The sequence below is a fragment of the Pteropus vampyrus genome, unplaced genomic scaffold (assembly GCF_000151845.1).
Source record: "Pteropus vampyrus isolate Shadow unplaced genomic scaffold, Pvam_2.0 Scaffold125, whole genome shotgun sequence".
In the NCBI taxonomy this organism is placed as follows: Eukaryota; Metazoa; Chordata; class Mammalia; order Chiroptera; family Pteropodidae; genus Pteropus; species Pteropus vampyrus.
In genome coordinates, this window is record NW_011888906.1 from 2176028 (window position 1) to 2193204 (window position 17177).

Here is a 17177-nt window from a genome sequence, read left to right on the forward strand (position 1 = left end):
TTTAAAACTTTATGTTGTATTACGAAATGTAATATATTTTCAGAAAAGTGCACAAATCATAAGTGGACAACTTGGTGAATTTTCACAAAATGAACACGACTGTGTAGCGAGTTCCCTATCAAGAAATTGAACACTGTCAGTACCCCAGAGTTTGAGTTTCCTTGACAGCTAGGCTAGGGCGACGTAACCATGTGGAGGCGAAGCCAATGGCAGTTGCAGGCAAGTTATCTGGCCAATTGGGCGTGGCTGGGCGAAAGGCGGGGCCCCAAGGAGCTTAGCGCCCAGCCCTTGAGGCCAGGAAGGGGGCGGAGCCTGATAGCGTTAAGCATTGGGGCGGGGCTTATTGGCTAAGTCCCGGCTAGAGCGAAGAGGCGTGGTTAGATCGGATGTTGGCCACGGCAGGACTTTACAACTAGGATGGGCAGGGTTTAGCGATCTTGAAGGTGGTCTGGGCCACGAGGGCCACGACAGGGTCGCAGGTCTCAACGAGAGGAGGAGGCTTGGAGTTCTTTAGGACCTGGGCCGCGCGGCGTTACGCACGAAGGCGGGGCTTCTCGCCGTCTGGGCGGACGCTGCGGTGAGGGGCGGAGCCAGAGCGCGCGCGCTGCAAGATGGCGGCGGCCGGTACGGCCGGGCCGGCGGGTAATGTGTTCCCATTCCGCGACGCCCGCGCCACGCCAGATCCAGTGCTGGATTCCGGCCCAGTGGCGCACGGGCCACTGCCTGTGCCACTGGTGCTGGACAACGGGTCGTTCCAGGCCCGCGCCGGCTGGGCGTGCCCCGGGCCCAACCCGGGCCCGGAGCCCCGTCTGCAGTTCCGCGCCGTGTGCGCGCGCGGGCGTGGCGGGACTCGGGGAGGGGCGGGTCCGCAGGTGGGCAACGCGCTGGGCAGCCTAGAGCCACTGCGCTGGATGCTGCGCTCGCCCTTCGACCGCAATGTACCGGTAAACCTGGAGCTGCAGGAGCTGCTGTTTGACTACAGCTTCCAGCACCTGGGCGTCTCCTCACAGGTGAAGGGTTGGGGGGAGGTTGCTTGGGCTTGAGGTCGTGTCTCTGCTCACTCCATTCAGGGAGGTAATTGTCACTCCTGTAGCTCTCATTGTTATTTAGCCATTCATTTAGTCACTTGATCAAATACTACTACCGTTCATAAACCCTGTGCTAGGCGCGTGGGGTACAATACTGAACAAAACAATGTCCTTTTTCTCTTGGAGCATACATTCGGGCATATATATCGTTTATTATTAAGTTCATTTATTAACTAATATGTATTGAGCACTTACTCTTCAGGCGTTTTTCTAGGCGTTTAGAATACATTTGTGAATAGAACACAAAATTTCTTGTGTTTATGGAGCTAGTATGGAAAAACAGTTTAGAATGAAAAGACAGACAGTAAAGAATAGAATTAAGTAGTAGAGTCTATGGCATGGAGAGGAGAGGGTTATACTTTTCCAATAAGATGATAAGGGTAGGACTAAGGGAAAAAGGTGATGTTTGAGCAACGACTTGAAGGAGGTGATAGAGGGAGCAAGCCATGTATCTGAGGGAATAGTATACTAGACAGAAAACAGAGGAAAAGGCCCTAAGGCAGAAGTGTGCCCCAATCCTAATTGCAGGGCAGCCAGAGTGAAAGTGTGGGGGGCATTGAGAAGTGGAAGAGGAAGTCGGAGAGGTGATGAGGGACCAAATCACAGGCCTCCAGTCTCTTTGAGTGAAATGAGCTACTGCAGGGTGTTGAGCAGAGGAGGGACATGACTTTTGTTCCAAAAGGATCACTATAGCTGCTGTATGACATGGGTCATAGGTTAGAAACAGGGAGACCAAGTGGGTTGCAGTGACCCAGGTGAGAGATATAGGTGACTTAAATGAGAGAGGTAGCCGGGGAGGATGGTGTGGTAAGAAACAGTTAGATTCTAGAGATGTTTTGAAGATAGAACCAACATGATTTACTGATAGTTTGGATGGGGCTTGACTTAATAACCTTAAATTTTCATTTTTTCCAAAACAGCTTCCAGTTGAGATGAGTTTTTATAGTTGCTTCTGATCCAGTTTTTGATTGCGAATCAGCCCTTTCATTAAAGATTTTTGTTTATTCTGTAAAAAGGGTATTCTTGTATCACTCATCTATTTGCTCTTTTCTTTCAAAATAGGGCTGTGTTGATCATCCCATAGTTTTAACAGAGGCCGTGTGCAACCCACTGTATTCACGACAGATGATGTCCGAGCTTCTTTTTGAATGTTACGGGATTCCGAAGGTTGCTTACGGAATAGACAGTCTGTTTAGCTTCTACCACAATATGCCAAAGAACTTGATTTCCAGTGGGCTCGTCATTTCATCTGGATACCAGTGTACACATATTTTACCCATCTTAGAGGGGAGGTGAGTTGCATTTACAGCATTTGAGTGCTGTTTTAAGAAGCATTTAGGAAACATTTTATGGGTGACCTACTTTAAAGGTGGAGTGGAAAGAGCAAGCACTGGGCCATGAATTGGCCCCTGGGCTTAGCTCTGTCCTTCCTTACTTTGGTAAGGACTATGGTAAGTCACTTCACCTTCCATCCATTGTGACCTCTGGGAGAGAGTTGGGGTAGACGGTCTCTGAGGTCCAAATCTATACTTCTAGAATTTTATAATTTTGCTTTATGGTGAGATAGCTAACACAGTACTTGCAGGTAATAGGGACTCAATAAAAATGTTTTGAATGAATTATCTGAATAAGTTTAATTTAGACAGCTTTTGTGTTGTAGAGTCACTTTTTAAATTAAGATATATATTTATGTAAAGCTTTTTAATCACCGTTGTTTAGATCTTTTCACGTACAGTGCCTGACACCTAATAGGTACTTATTCAATATTTCTAAGCTGAGTAAAAGGTGAAGGTAGGTTCTGTCATGTTTAAAATTTTTACTCATTTCATAGTTGAGCTTTCATTGTCTGATAAGAGACTAGCCCAACATTGTGCTCTCCTGAGATTTCTCACTGAGTAAAGAGGGTGTGCAAATAGGAAAAGAGCCCTGGCTTTGGCATCGAATGCCTGGTTTGCCACCCTGCTGAGAATGAGGTACCTAACCTCTTCACTTAGCTTCTTCCTAACATGTAAACTTGGGAAAAACTGACTGCTCAGGATTGCCCTGAGGATGAAATGAGATAAAGTAGCCGATGGCATTTTGTAAACTGTAAAGTAGTCTGAATATTTAAGTCAAAATAAATGCCATTGAATTTATTGAGCCCTACATAGGACTTTCTCTTGATGTTTTTACAAAAATTTATGAAGAAAAAAGTGATTCTTCGACATTACCAAACACTCCTGATGTACAGAGTTGTCTGTGTAATGTAAAACAATATGCAGAAATTAAAAACTATTATTTTTATATTGAGAGAAAATTACCTGAAGGCTAAGAAATGAGCATATTGGAGCATATCCTGTTTCTATGCTGGCATCTGCTGGTGATGTGTGGTATAGCAGTGACATTTCAACATCCACCAACTTCCTAGTGCTCTGCTACTCTCTTACGTGAAGAAAATAAAGTTACTCTGGTTCTCTTCCTCTTCAGTTCATATGAAAGGGACCTGGTACTTTTAGGAGATTACAGTAAGCCAATATGTGTGTGGTCACTGTTTGTGTCAGTACAAGTGGAGTGTCTTGGGGAAGGGTTCTCAGAGTCTGGCCTACACTAGAGTTATCTGAGAAGTTTGTTAAAATGCAGATTCTTAGGACCACCCCAGAGCAAATGAGTCCTGGGAATTGGCATCTTTAACATTTTCCCCAGCTAATTCTAGGATACTTGGTCCCAGGACCAGTTTGAGAAATTCATGGCAAGTCACATATGGGTCCACCTTCAGAGTGCATGTTCTTCCCATTGAACCTTGTTTCCTTCTGACACTCTTGCTGGAAGTTAGGTGGCCACACATCTGTTTGTGTATGAACTAGAAATTCTTGCATTGCCTAAGAAGGTTGGACCAAGGGAACTTTAAAGTCCCTTCTAACTATAAGGTTTTATGTTCTCTTAGATGACGTTTCTTTCTCCTTCGTCTACATTAAATTATCCTTTCTCTTTGAAGGTGCTCTATATTCTCTCTTCCATGTTACCAAAAATTACCATCTGTTATCCATTTCTCGATTGTAGGTTAGATGCTAAAAATTGCAAACGTATCAATTTGGGAGGAAGCCAAGCAGCTGGCTACCTCCAGCGTCTCCTGCAGCTGAAGTATCCCGGGCACCTGGCAGCTATCACGCTCAGCCGTATGGAGGAGATCCTGCACGAGCACAGTTACATTGCCGAGGATTATGTGGAAGGTAGTGAAGAGGACATCTGCTTCCAGCTTTTGGATGTTGTCTACCTTTGGGGTGTTCCTTAAATTGTTTCCAGGATGCCTGTTTTACTCGCTCTTTTACTCATTACTTTTTAGCATATCCTTCCTCTTTTGGTATTTACTTTCTTAAACTGTTCAGTTAACTTATCTATGTTGGTTCTTTTTCAAAATTATTTTAGCTATTGTAGTTCTTTGCCCTTCCATATAAATGTTAGGATCAGCTTGTCAATACATTAAAAAAATTCTCTCGGGATTTTTATTAAATCTGTAGATGAGATTAGATATAAGACAACATTCTAAATATAAATTCAGATATAATATTAAATCTAGATTGGGGAGAATTGACACTGTTTACTATGTTGAGTCTTCCAATTGATGAACAGAATATGTCTTTCCATTTATGCAGGTCTTTACTGTTCCATCAGCATTTTGTAGTTTTCAGCATATAGACCTTGTACATGTCTTATTAGATTTATTCCTAAGTATTTCTTTTTTTTTTTTCATTTCATTGTCCAGTTGCTCATTGCTAGTTTATAGAAATGCAATTAAAGTTTATGTATTGGCTTTATCCTGTGACCTTGCTAAGATATTAGTTCTAGTTTTTTGCAGTTTTCTTGGGAATTTCACTGTAGACGTGTCATCTGTGAATAGGGGCAGTTTTATTTCTTCTTTTCCATTTTTTGGCCTCTTCTTCCTTTTTCTTGCTTTATTCCACTGGTTAGGACTTCCAGTACAGTGTTGACTAGGAGTGGTGAGAGTGGGCATCCTTGCCTTGTTCCCACTTCCTTATCTGACGGTGGTAGGGAAAGCATTTAGTCTTTTGCTGTTAAGTATATGATGTTAGCACTAGTTTTTTTGCAGATGCCCTTTATCAAGTTAGGGGCATTCCCTTGTGTTCCTAGTTTTGCTGAGCATTTTTATTATGAATAGATTTTGAATTTTGTGAAATGCTTTTGCTACATCAATTGATATGATCCTATAGTGTTTCCGCTTTGGACTATTCATTATAATGATTGTTTTTCAAATAATATTGTACTAGCCTTGATTTTGGAGTCGGGGATAAACCCACTTGTTCGTGTATACTATTTTTCTTATGTTGCTGGATTTGGTTTGGTAATATTTTGTGTGGTTTTTGTGTCTATATTCATAAGGGATATTGATTTCTAGTTTTACTGCCTTTGTCTGGTTTTGGTATGAGGGTGATGCTGGCCTCATCAAGTGAGCTGGAAAATGTTCCTTCTTACAAAAAGGTTTTGAAAATAATTGATACTATTTTTTTCTTTAAATGTATGGTAGAATTTTCTAGTGGAACCACTCGAGCCTGGGAATTTCTTTTTGTGAAGGCTTTTAACTATGAATTCAGTTTCTTTTGTGGACTTAGGTAATCTCATTGATTTCTTCTTATTATTTCCTTCCACTTGCTATAGGTTTATTCTTTTTTTCTAGTTTCTTAATGCAGAAGCTTAGATTATTATGAGACCAATTTTCTTTCTTTTTTAATTTTTATTTTATTTATTTTTTAGGTGAAGCAACCCTTGGTTGACCTCACAGATTGCAAGGACCTTGTCAGCTTACAATCCCTTATTTTTTTAAGTTTTATGCCTACAGCACCTGGTCTTCCTAGGTGGTCTCCCATCCAAGTACTAACCAGGCCTGACCCTACTTAGCTTCCGAGATCAAATGGGATTGGGCTTGTCCAGGGTAGCATGGCCGTAGATGCATTTTTTTTTTTTTTTTTAAATAAGCAGGTAATGCTATAAATTTCCCCCAGCACTGTTTTATCTGCATCCTATAGATTATGATATTTTACATTTTCATTTTTATTGAGTTCAAATATTTTCTAATTTCCCTCGAGATTTTGTCTTTGAGCCATTGATTATTTAAAAATGGGTTGTTTTATATCTAAATGTTTGGAGATTTTCCTGTTATCTTTCTGTGATTTACTTTTAGTTTAGTAAGGTCAAACAACTTCCTTTGTCTGATATCAGTTAAACTTGTGAAGGTTTGTTTTATGACCCAGGTATGCCTGTTTTGATGAATGTCACAAATACACTTGAAGAGAATACATATTCCACTGTTGGTGTAGAGTATTCTATGATGTCATTTAGGTTTCATTGGTTGATGGTGTTGTTCACTTCTCTATCCCTGTTCATTTTCCATCTACTAGTTCTATCAATAATATCAAGAGAAGAGTATTGAAGTCTCTAAAGTATAATTGTGCATTTTCCTATTTCTTCTTTCAGTTCTGTCAGTTTTTGCTTTCAAATATCTGAAACTATTGTTAGGTACATATTTGGAATTCTTATGTTCCAGGCAGATTAACCTTTTATCATCATATAATGTCGCTTTTTATTTTCGGTAATTTGCTTTGCTTTTAAGTCTACTTGGACATTAATATAGGCACTCCAACTTTTTTTGATTAGAGTTTGCATGATATGTCTTTCCATCTTTTTATGTTTACTTGTATCGTTATATTCAAAGAGAATTTAATAGTTGGGTCTTTTTTTCAATCCGTTCTGTCAGACTGTCTTTTAATTGGTATGTTAAGACCATTTAAATTGATTTGATTATTCGTATGTTTGGATTTAGGTTCACTATTATTTGTTTTCTGTAGTTACTTCTTTTTGTTGTCTCATTTCCCTCTCCTGCCTTCTTTCGGGTTATTAGAACATTAATTTTTTTTTGGTGTTTCATTTTATTTACTGTGTTTATCTAACTGTATCTCTCTGTGTAGTTTTTTCATTGGTTGCTCTAAAGCAGTGGTCCCCAACCTTTTTGGCACCAGGAACCGGTGCTTCTATGAGAATCTAATGCCTGATGATCTGAGGTGGAGCTGAGGTGGTGACACTAGTGCTGGGGAGCAGCTGCAAATACACATGAAGCTTTGCCGGCTCACTCGCCGCTCACCTTCTGCTGTGTGGCCCAGTTCCTAACTGGCCATGGACTGGTGCTGGTCTGCAGCCCGGGGTTGTGGACCCCTGCTCTAGAGATTACAGTAAACATACTTTATACAGCCTATTTAAAATCATAATTTTACTACTTCAAATGGAATAGGGAAATGTTGACATGCTAGAAGCTCATTTATCTTTCCTTTGTGCTTGAGTTGTCTTATGTAGTCACCTACATGCATTGGAAACTCATCAGACAGCATTATGGTTTTTTCTTTCACTTGTCAAACACATTTTAAATGCAAGAGGAGGTTAGTCTATTACGTTTGATTTTCATCATTTCTATTGCTCTTCCTTTATTCCTGAGGTGTTCCAGTTTTCCTTCCGGTACCATTTCTGTCTGAAGAACTTTATTTAGCAACCACTTTAGAACAGTTATGTTGGCATTATGTCCAGGTTTTATAGCCACATTTTGTTGATTGGGTGGTTCAGAGATTGGATGGCATGTGCTTTCTCCTTCTCACTCAGACCTGGAACCCTGGCACTGACTTTCTAATTTCTGTGCTAATAGTGTTGCCATTTTATAACTTTCAAAATTATTCTTTTGAAGAATTACAGAAATGGCAGTGCCCTGATTATTATGAAAACAACGTCCACAAGATGCAGCTCCCATTTTCCAGCAAGCTCCTCGGCAGCACTCTGACCGCTGAAGAGAAGCAGGAAAGGCGGCAGCAGCAGCTGCGGCGGCTGCAGGAGCTCAATGCCCGTCGGCGGGAGGAGAAGCTGCAGCTTGATCAGGAGCGGCTGGACAGACTGCTCTACGTGCAGGTAATAGCAGGTCTTGATGGCCCCCAGGCTTGATCAACAAGGTGGTCCTAGAAAATGTTCCTCCTATATGTTCTTCCTTGCCCATAAAATGCATCAACCAAGTCGCCCTTAGGGTCAAGAAGGAGTCTAGGAGTCATCAGTATAGAGGATGATGTAGCAGCAGGTATTTCTGAAAGAACCGTGGACTCTGGTTGTATTGATTTATTTTGGTCTTATAATTTCCTTTATTTTTTAACTTCTTATTATAAGTGTAGCATACATGCTGCAGAGTGCACACATCTTAACTGCAAAGCTTGTTGCATTTTCACATGAAACGCACATGTATCTGCCATCTGGATCAAGAAATAGAGCATTACCAGCATCCCAGAAGTATCCCTATGTGTCCTCTAGTCAGTCACCATCCCACCTCTCCCTTCCCAAAAGGTAACAACATTTCTGGTGTCTGTCATTAGAGATTAGTTTTGCCTAATCAGGTGGTGCTGAAATCATGATATGATGACAGGTGGGGAGGAAGACACCTGCACGTAACTTGGTGGGCTTTTTGTGGAGAGGCAAGCTGGCCGCCCTGGGAGCTCTCTTCTGCTTCTCAGCTCCTTGTGTTTCCTTGTGTTTGTGATTGCACTGGTGTCTTCGAGGATGAATCGTGACTGCTCTGCTTTCAGGAACTTCTAGAGGATGGCCAGATGGATCAGTTTCACAAAGCTCTGATGGAGCTGAACATGGACTCGCCGGAAGAGCTGCAGTCCTACATACACAAGCTCAGTTCGGCGGTGGAGCAAGCTAAGCAGAAAATCCTTCAATCAGAAGTCACCCTCGATGTGGATGTGGTGGACAGCAAGCCAGAGGTACTAAAGGCCTTGGGAGGGAGGGTCGTGGGGTCATTTAGAGAGGACAGCTGCCTTGCAGGAGGAGTATCTTGTGAAGGCTGAGACCCGCCTTGGGGGAAAGAGACAGGTGTGGTGAGTGATATCCACAAGTACACGGATGAGCAGTGATAGCACTGATTTGTACCAACTCAAGTTCTGACCCAAGGGATTTTACCTGTAGACCTCTGCCCCTTCCCCCCCGCCCCCAGGAGGGGGAAGTGTGTGCGTTGAGTAGAAAGAGCATTTACACACCAATTGTGTGGTGCTGTCTTGAACCTGAACCTATTCCTCTAATGGTTCTTTGGCAGTTAGTCACCCTCCCTTTAACTTCCTTCTGATGCTCTATTAAATGTGTGTGGTTTCTCTTTCGCTTACCTCCTTTCCATCTTGATGTTCCTTAAGGACAGGGATCACACTTCACACATGATGGATGATTTTTTACGGCATTCTAGTACACATACTTAGTTAAATGTTTTTGGGTTAAGATTAGCTTTTTATTACTTATTGACGGAGTCTTAAATAAGCTCTTTGATTTCTTCTGTCTCTCCTCCTTGTTTTCCTGCCAGTGGACTGTTAAGTGTTGAGTGGCCAAAAGAGCAGGCACCAGGGCTGAGATAGGACCCAGGGTAACCCAGATCGCCAGCTCTGGGCCCTGTGTGGTGAGGGAGCTGGCTGCAGGTCATGCCTCAATCCAAAGTCATGGGTTGGCTCTATCGTCTTTAGAATTGGAAAAAAGCGTTAAGTATATGCATTGGTCTTGAATCTGTCATTTCTAGAGTTCTAAAACAAAGGAACTTGTTCATTGCCTTGTGACACTTCTAGGGCAGGATTAACCAGTCTAGTTTATTGTTTTTCTTGTTTTTAAATGAAATTTCTTTAAATCTAAAACCTAAACTTTTAGAAAGAAACAGTCCTGTAGAAAAGTCCAATTTGATGTTAGGGGTAGCATGGTGCTTGCCAGTGACTTTGGAGCTCTGTGGCTCAGCACAAAGCTGGTTTTTGCAGAGACCATCTCTTAGTTGGCTTACTCTCAGTGCCTCTCTCACCTTGCATTCTCCACCTCTCACTGATGGCCTATAGACTACACGAGGACAGCACCTGGTCACGAGCATGCATGTTTTGTAGAGCAGATGCTGAGTCAGCCTTCCTAGATACAGTTTGCTGGCTCACTGAGAACTTGGGTAGAAGGGACCTTTACTGCCATCCTAAGCACAGCATCCCAGATCAGTTTAGGATGGGTTTAGGGAGAGGCAAGGCTAGAAGTGGGAGGAGAGATCAAACTGTGTTGTAGTTGTCCAGAAGAGGGCTGGAGTGGATCTGAAATTTGTCAGCAGACTTGGGGATGGCGGGTGGAGGAAGAGACACTTCAAATGTAGGATCCAAAGAACTTGGTGCCATTTAGGAGCAGAGGTAACGGGAGCGGCAATGACTGATGATAACAGAACACGTGACATGTACCAGACCTTGTGGTGAGCACGTCTACAAGTGTCATCTTGATTAATTTTCATAGTTCAGTAAGTACTACCATTATTCCCATTTTACCAATAAGGAAAGTGACGCTTAGGGAGTGAAAAAAATTTGCTCAAGGTTGCACAGGTAGAGGTAGTGCAGCTGAGGTGCAGTGAGGTGCAGACACAGCAGTTTGATTCCAGATTCAGTCTGGTCACACCGAGGCTGTGCTGAAAGGCACTGTTCGACCATGCTTAGGAAGATAATGAGCTGGGTTTTGAGTATCTTTATTTTTAAAGTCTTTGTGGGACATCAGTTGGAACTTTTCAGGACCTAGCTGTGGAAGGACCTAGAATCACATGGGCAGTGACAAAATCAGAATGCTTGGGTAGGCCAGCACTTAGAGGGTGGATGGCAGAAGAAAAGTCCAGGGAGAGATCAAGAAAGAGCAGTCAGAGAAGAGGAAAAACAAAAAGGTTGCCGGGAGTGTTTTAAGAGTAAGGTTGGTGGCCTTAACCTGTGATGGGAGATGGTACACTCATCTTTTGAGACAAAGAAAAGTGAAAAGACCAAAGAAAGAAAAAGAAAAAGTAAGTAAGGAGGTGGGATGGAGAATAAATAGGTAAGTTGGCTTTTTGAAGCACCTGAGGAGTGTCGGTTTGATGGAGATGAGTGAGGCAGAGGTGTGGGGAGTATAGCAGAAGATGGAGAACTCAGTGGAGCCCAGTGCTTGCCTTCACCCAGGATTATTTGGTGGATGGTGGGCAGGTCACAAATTATCTGTAGTTGTTTTAAATACACAGGTGACATTTGTGTGCCTCTAACCCAGTAATACAACTGAATTACTTATTGAGGAAAATAAGTCCATATCTAAAAGGGAAGAAAGAAGGAGTGTTTGGTCTTTACCCAATGACTGCCCTGGAGTCATGTCCCACTTATAGAGGAGGAAGCAGGCTCAGATGCTCAGACTGTGCACTGTGACCCTAAAATTTTTGGTTGCCATTCAGAGCTGGATCACTATAACCCCCAAACCTCACCTCTTTCTGTGACAATTATGCTTTCTGGTTTCTTATCCTGGATGACAAGACACCAAGTGAAAGGGAACTTGTGTGATTCATTTCTCATCTTCTGGACTACTGAGTTTAGTGCCATATCCGAATAGGCTCCTTTCTTATGTGGGGAGATGATGGGAGTCTTCCAGATCAGACTGCAGACAGCGAGGGGGATGTTTTCACATGTGCTTTGCTGCCTCTGCTGGAAGGAAAACCTGTCATTCACTCTTGCTACCACATGTAAAATTTTTCGTTCTTTTCTTGCTCACCTTGACCTCAGGCTAGATCTTTTGCATACTCCTAAATTCCCAACTGTCCTCTTAAGCTCAGACTCATGATTTTTAGAATTTCAGCTTAAGGCAGAGCAAAGATGTTGGAGCTAAGAAGTTCTGTTTTAGGCCAAGTTTTCACTACTTACTAATGTACTATGATCTCGGATAAGTTGTTTTACCTCTCGAGCCTCAGTTTCATCAGCCATAAAGTGCAGAAATCTCTGCACTTGTGAGGATTGTGCAGGTAGCAAGTATCCCTGCTGCTGAATTGGATCCAGAATTGGCAGAGATGCTCTCCCTCCTTCACCAAGAGCGAGGTCCTTAGATTCTTGCCTCCCAGCCCACTTTCTTTCCTTCTTAAATTACCTATTTCTAAAGCAGTTTCTCTCATCCTATTTTCTAGTCTCAGAAGAAATATCTCCCATCCTTTCCAGGGTTTACTGTACCCTTACATATAGTAGAATCATTACTGATCAGGATTTAGAATACATTGCCACCCATCTGTAAGCAACATATGCCATGTGACTGTGTGTGTGTGGGGGGTGGGGAGTGTTGAAGGGCATTACTTTATTTAAGAGTGAGTTCGAATACTGTTTTACGTCTGCGGTATATGTGGATAGGTTCTAGAGAAGTATATGTAAGTGTTCTGAATTATGTCGGTAATTTACATACTTCATAGATTTTGAGAGTGAGGAGAGACTCAGTGTAGAGATCTCCTCTCAGGCATGCTTGGCCGATGGTATTGAGTCTGCTCGAACCCTCCTATCTCATAAGATAGTCTTTTCTACAACAGCTGTCATTGTTAGAACATTTTTCCATGGAATGCAACAGAATATTTCTTCCTGTAACTTCTCCCTTTTGAGTCCAGAAGGTAAAATTCATCTACCTCTTACATGGCAGAACCACAGGTGTCTGAAGATGTCATCCAGAACTACCCCAACTCCTACCTAACTTCTTTTGCCCAGGTCAAAATTAAAATGTACCCTAAACCCTCTGTTGGGAATGGTACCAGCATGTCTTATCCCCATCCAGGTTCATTGTCATTGAAAAGGGAAGCCTGTTCTGTAGGACTCCACAGATAGGAAGCACTCTGTCACCTTGGGAGCTTTGGGTCAGATCTCCAGCCCAATAGACCTGCTAATAAGAGACTGATTATTAAGCCCATTAGTGTTGACATGTATATATAATTTTGCTGGTTGTCTAAGCCACTTTGTAGAACACTGGCTGCCACACCCTTTCCCCTGAGTTCTGTGTGTGGTGGTGTGACAACTGCAGGTCACAGGGCTCACACTGGGCCCCAGACATGAGTGGGCCTATCAGAAGGCTTCAGAGTGAAGGTAAGAGCTGAGGCTTGTATAAGGAGGAAAGGTAAGGGGCAAGAGCAAAGCCTATTCTTGGGATAGTTGAGAAATGTTTTCATAGTTTTTATGTGAACTTTTTTGCCATTGCACGAAGTCCCAGTTCTTTTTCATGACAGTGAACTAATAGGACTAAGGCTTGCTGAAGTTAACAGAATCTGTTCTACTTTGTTTATTCTTTTCTTAGACCCCTGACCTGGAGCCGCTAGAGCCGTCTCTGGAAGATGTGGAAAGCATCAATGATTTTGAACCCTTGTTTTCAGAGGAAACACCTGAAGTGGAGAAGCCAGTCACCACCATCCAGGTTGGACCTTGCAGCCTCGACCATGCTCATACTTTGAAACTGTGATGTAAATGACCAGTCTTGTCTAGGGTGCTTCTTCAGGGATATTTAAAACATATTCCTAGTTGTATTTTCTGGAAAGGGGGTTATCAAAACTTAAAACATCCAAAGTCAGGGTTTTGTTCCCCAGTGATCGATTGGGGTTCTAGCACCAAGATCCTTAAATCCGTGAGTAATAGTGTGTCTGGCGGAAACATTTGGGCAAGTAATTAGGGATTTTAAGCTTGAAGACTAGCTTTAGTGGTTTTACTCCAATTTAAGCCAGTGTCTATGTGTAATCCTTATTTGAGTCTACGCTTCTGTCCTTACAATGGCAGCCAGGGAGACTCCCCTGAGTCTGAGACACACCTGAGAAAACTTTTCAGCCATGCAGGGGCCAGGAGTGCTGAGCAAGGTGCTGGGCAGGAGACCTGGCCTTCGACTCTTAATGCTGCCGCTCTTCATGAAGTCTCTTTCCCTGGAATTTGGGGACCATTTTATGATGCCAATCTGTAGGTATTTATACAGAAGTGGGAAAAGGGTAGAAAATTGAATTATCAAATCATGAGAGTTGGGGAGAGGTTACTCTGGCACGAACCAAAGACAAGCTATACCAGAATAATCAGTGTGGTTTGAGGAAACTGGCAACTGGGATGTTTGTCATTATGGCCTAAAAATATCTTCTAAACCTTGGGTTTTTAAAGCCCGTGTTTAACTTGGCAGCATATCATCAGCTGTTTGTTGGGACAGAAAGAATTCGAGCTCCAGAAATTATCTTCCAGCCGTCTCTCATAGGCGAAGAGCAGGCTGGGATAGCAGAGACCCTTCAGTACATTCTGGACAGGTGAGAGCAAAGCTCCTTTTCCTTCTGTGTTCCTGAACCATTTCCTTGGATTGTACATTAAATGGTAGATTTGATGGTCAGGCATCGGAAATCTGTCTCACTCCTTCTCATCGACTTGCTGGGCTCAGATAGAGTTATCTCACCAGCCTTGGCACATAGTTGGGGCTCTGTAAGTCTTTTCTGAACATGTAATTGCTCAGTTAATTTGAGGAGCTATAAGAATTTCTTTTAAGTTTGAGCACCAGGATAATGTGTGTGCATTGGCTTTCATATAAACCTTCACATTATCGAAGTGTAAAGATTCTAAATCACCCAAAAATGTGAGAACTTATAAGTCCTTTTTCCTCTTTGTAGACATTTTATTTATTTACGATTGCATTTCTATAAGAGCATGCATACCTCCTCGCCACCCATTTATACAGGCATCTTCCTGCAGTGTGAATTTTCATAATTCAAGTTGGATAGTCGGGAACATGATTTTTAGTACTATGGCTGCCGTTGGTTAAAACAGGATGGAAGCTTACATCTAGCAAGAGAGTAAAACTATTGCAGCTACTTTGAGTGGCTCTCAGTTTTGTCTAACAATGGGTGGGAAAGTGGTCAAACATGTAAGATAAAAAACCATTATTTAAAAAAACAAGTAGAGAAGTGAACCTTCAAAAGGGAGGAAGGACTTTTGGGGTGATGAAAATGTTCTATATGATGATCATGGTGGTGATGGTTTCAGGGGGATATAAATTTGTTAGACTTCATCAAAATGTATGTAAGTCAGTCCTCAATCAAGTCAATTTTTAAAAATACATGTGTTAGGCACAAAACTTCTGATCATACTAAGGAAATGAATTGACTATTCAAAGTACGGTTTTCACTAGATGTTTGGCATTCTATAAAGACACACATGAAAAATGAGAAATTAAAAAAAAAAAATTTATGCAGACATTTTCCCTTTTGTACTGAGAGCTTACATGTCTACATCTACATTCTCCTCTGATATTTAAGTGGGAAGGAGTACCAGAAGGAATTGTTTCTCTCCTAGGTACCCAAAGGGTGTTCAAGAGATGTTGGTTCAGAACGTTTTTCTCACTGGCGGGAACATGATGTATCCTGGGATGAAAGTTAGAATTGAGAAGGAACTGTTGGAGATGAGACCTTTTCGGTCATCCTTTCAGGTACTAATTGTTCATGTAACCAGCTGCTTTGAAAAGAGCACTTTTCGTCCTCTAATTGCAAAACTAATAAAGTGTAAATGAGAAAAATTACTTTATAATTCCATCATCCAGAGATATCCACTGTTAGCATTTTTGTGGCTTTTCTGGTCTTTATGCTTAATTTTTAAAGCAGAATGAGAGTCATGTTTTAGATATTTCTTGCTTCTTTTAATTGAAAAAGGAAGACATGCATATAATAAAAATCAGAGAATACAAAAGACTGCGTGGAGAGTAAGTCATCTCATCTCAATCCAATAATAAGCAATGGAAACTGAGCTCTGGCAGCATCATGCAGGATGCCCCAGGTCGTCGTCTTTGCTCTCATTTCTCCTGAAGCTCATTTGCCACTGTGCCCAGAGCCGCCTCATATCAGCCTCTGCTTCCCTCTGCTCACAGAGGAGGGGATCAGGGCCAAGAAAGCTTTTGCTCCGGGCAGGTGCCAGCTCTGCTTCTCTCTTCATTTGACAACTTGTGGTCTACATCACGAGCAGGAGGAAGGGCAACTGGTCCCTCTCTGACCCAGAGTGGCAGGTCTTGTGTTCATGAAAAAGCTGACTGTCACTTAACTGTGTTAGGTCTAGTCTGCTGTGCTTTGCATTCTTGTGTCCTCTTTTGGAGAGTCGGGGGCATTTCAGCTCTACTTTGTTTAGGGGGTGCAGAGATAGTCCTGCGCTGTCTTGGAATGATTTGGGGCCCTCCTGTTTTGAGAATAAAAAGTATGGGGCTCTAGCTGTGCCTGCTGAACATTCGCTGCTGAGTCCTGATGGGAGACGTCCTTGTGGTGAACCTTCTCTTTTGTTCCAGGTTCAGCTTGCCTCTAACCCCGTGCTGGATGCCTGGTATGGTGCTCGTGACTGGGTCTTGGACCACCTAGACGACGACGAAGTCTGGATCACCAGGAAAGAATATGAAGAGAAGGGAGGGGAGTACCTCAAGGAGCATTGTGCTTCCAACATTTACGTCCCCATCCACCTGCCAAAGCAGGCTTCACGCTCCTCAGAAGTCCAGGCATCTGGCAAAGGCTCGGGGGCCAGTGGAGGCAGTGCTGGTGAGCAGGCATAGCAAAGGGGGCCCTTCTGGGGCCATGTTGGCCAGTGTGACAGGACAGTGACTGTGCTAGGTGTGTCTGTCCCGAGTCTACTGGTAACATCGGGCTGCGAGATGGATTTCTCCTGGGGAGAACAGTTAAGGGACACTGGGAGTTCCCCTGTAGAGCTGTGTTCATATGGGAGCTTCTTCAGTGAAGAAACTTTCAGTGACTTTGCAGTGTCTTTGTTGAACCGTGGGTGAGCTGTGGCATCAGCTTGCTGCAGCAGTAAATGAAGACGGAGTGGAGGACAAATGTACAGAATGCACAAGGCTTATTTCTTACTGCATTTAAAGCCTTTTTTCAGTGATTTAAAATTTGTGTTGTCATTATATTCTTCTGAATTTATTCAGAAATTGTGTGAATGCCCAGCAGGTGGAGTTCTTTCACATACATACAGAAAGGTAACGTTTATGTAACAAGAACAGTCACCCACTAAACCTCCGGCGCTGGAAGTGCTTCCTTCCTTCCTCCTATTACTTCCTCTTACAAACGAGGAAAAAGGGTCCAGAGAGGGGAACCAGGTTGCACAGTCACTCTGTTTGGGGCCTGCTCAGTGCCCACTTCTGAATGGGCAGAAATGGGGCCTTGATCTAATTTTTGTTCATACTTTCTTTGCTGGGAATTTTTCCACCATATGAGACCTTCCTACAAATTTTTTATTTTTGTCCCTGTGTAACCTCACGTCC

The 17177-nt window shown here is 42.7% G+C and overlaps 1 protein-coding gene and 1 pseudogene across 2 annotated transcripts; one reads left to right on the top strand and one right to left on the bottom strand.

Moving 5' to 3' along the window:
* Window positions 1-347: 347 nt before the first annotated feature.
* Window positions 348-16805, top strand: ACTR5 (ARP5 actin related protein 5 homolog). Of its 2 annotated transcripts, none has more exons than XM_023534445.1 (9): window positions 348-1010; window positions 2151-2380; window positions 4128-4297; window positions 7813-8030; window positions 8693-8875; window positions 13215-13331; window positions 14054-14193; window positions 15230-15358; window positions 16203-16805. In XM_023534445.1, the coding sequence occupies exons 1-9, from the start codon at window positions 612-614 to the stop codon at window positions 16273-16275; spliced, it is 1659 nt and encodes a 552-aa protein (XP_023390213.1). In that variant the 5' UTR covers window positions 348-611; the 3' UTR covers window positions 16276-16805. The 2 variants fall into 2 exon arrangements, with proteins under 2 accessions (XP_023390213.1, XP_011364904.1); XM_011366602.2 differs by having other exon boundaries at window positions 350-1010; window positions 15230-15362; window positions 16206-16805.
* LOC111743999 lies at window positions 5914-6032 on the bottom strand (annotated as a pseudogene).
* Window positions 16806-17177: the final 372 nt, after the last annotated feature.

Bases quoted from the DNA above. Each gene is read 5' to 3' on its own strand.
- ACTR5 (XM_011366602.2), top strand. From the start codon at position 612: ATGGCGGCGGCCGGTACGGCCGGGCCGGCGGGTAATGTGTTCCCATTC. The intron at 2,381-4,127 runs GTGAGTTGCATT...TCTCGATTGTAG, and splicing joins TTACCCATCTTAGAGGGGAG to GTTAGATGCTAAAAATTGCA. The intron at 13,332-14,053 runs GTTGGACCTTGC...GGGTTTTTAAAG, and splicing joins AGCCAGTCACCACCATCCAG to CCCGTGTTTAACTTGGCAGC.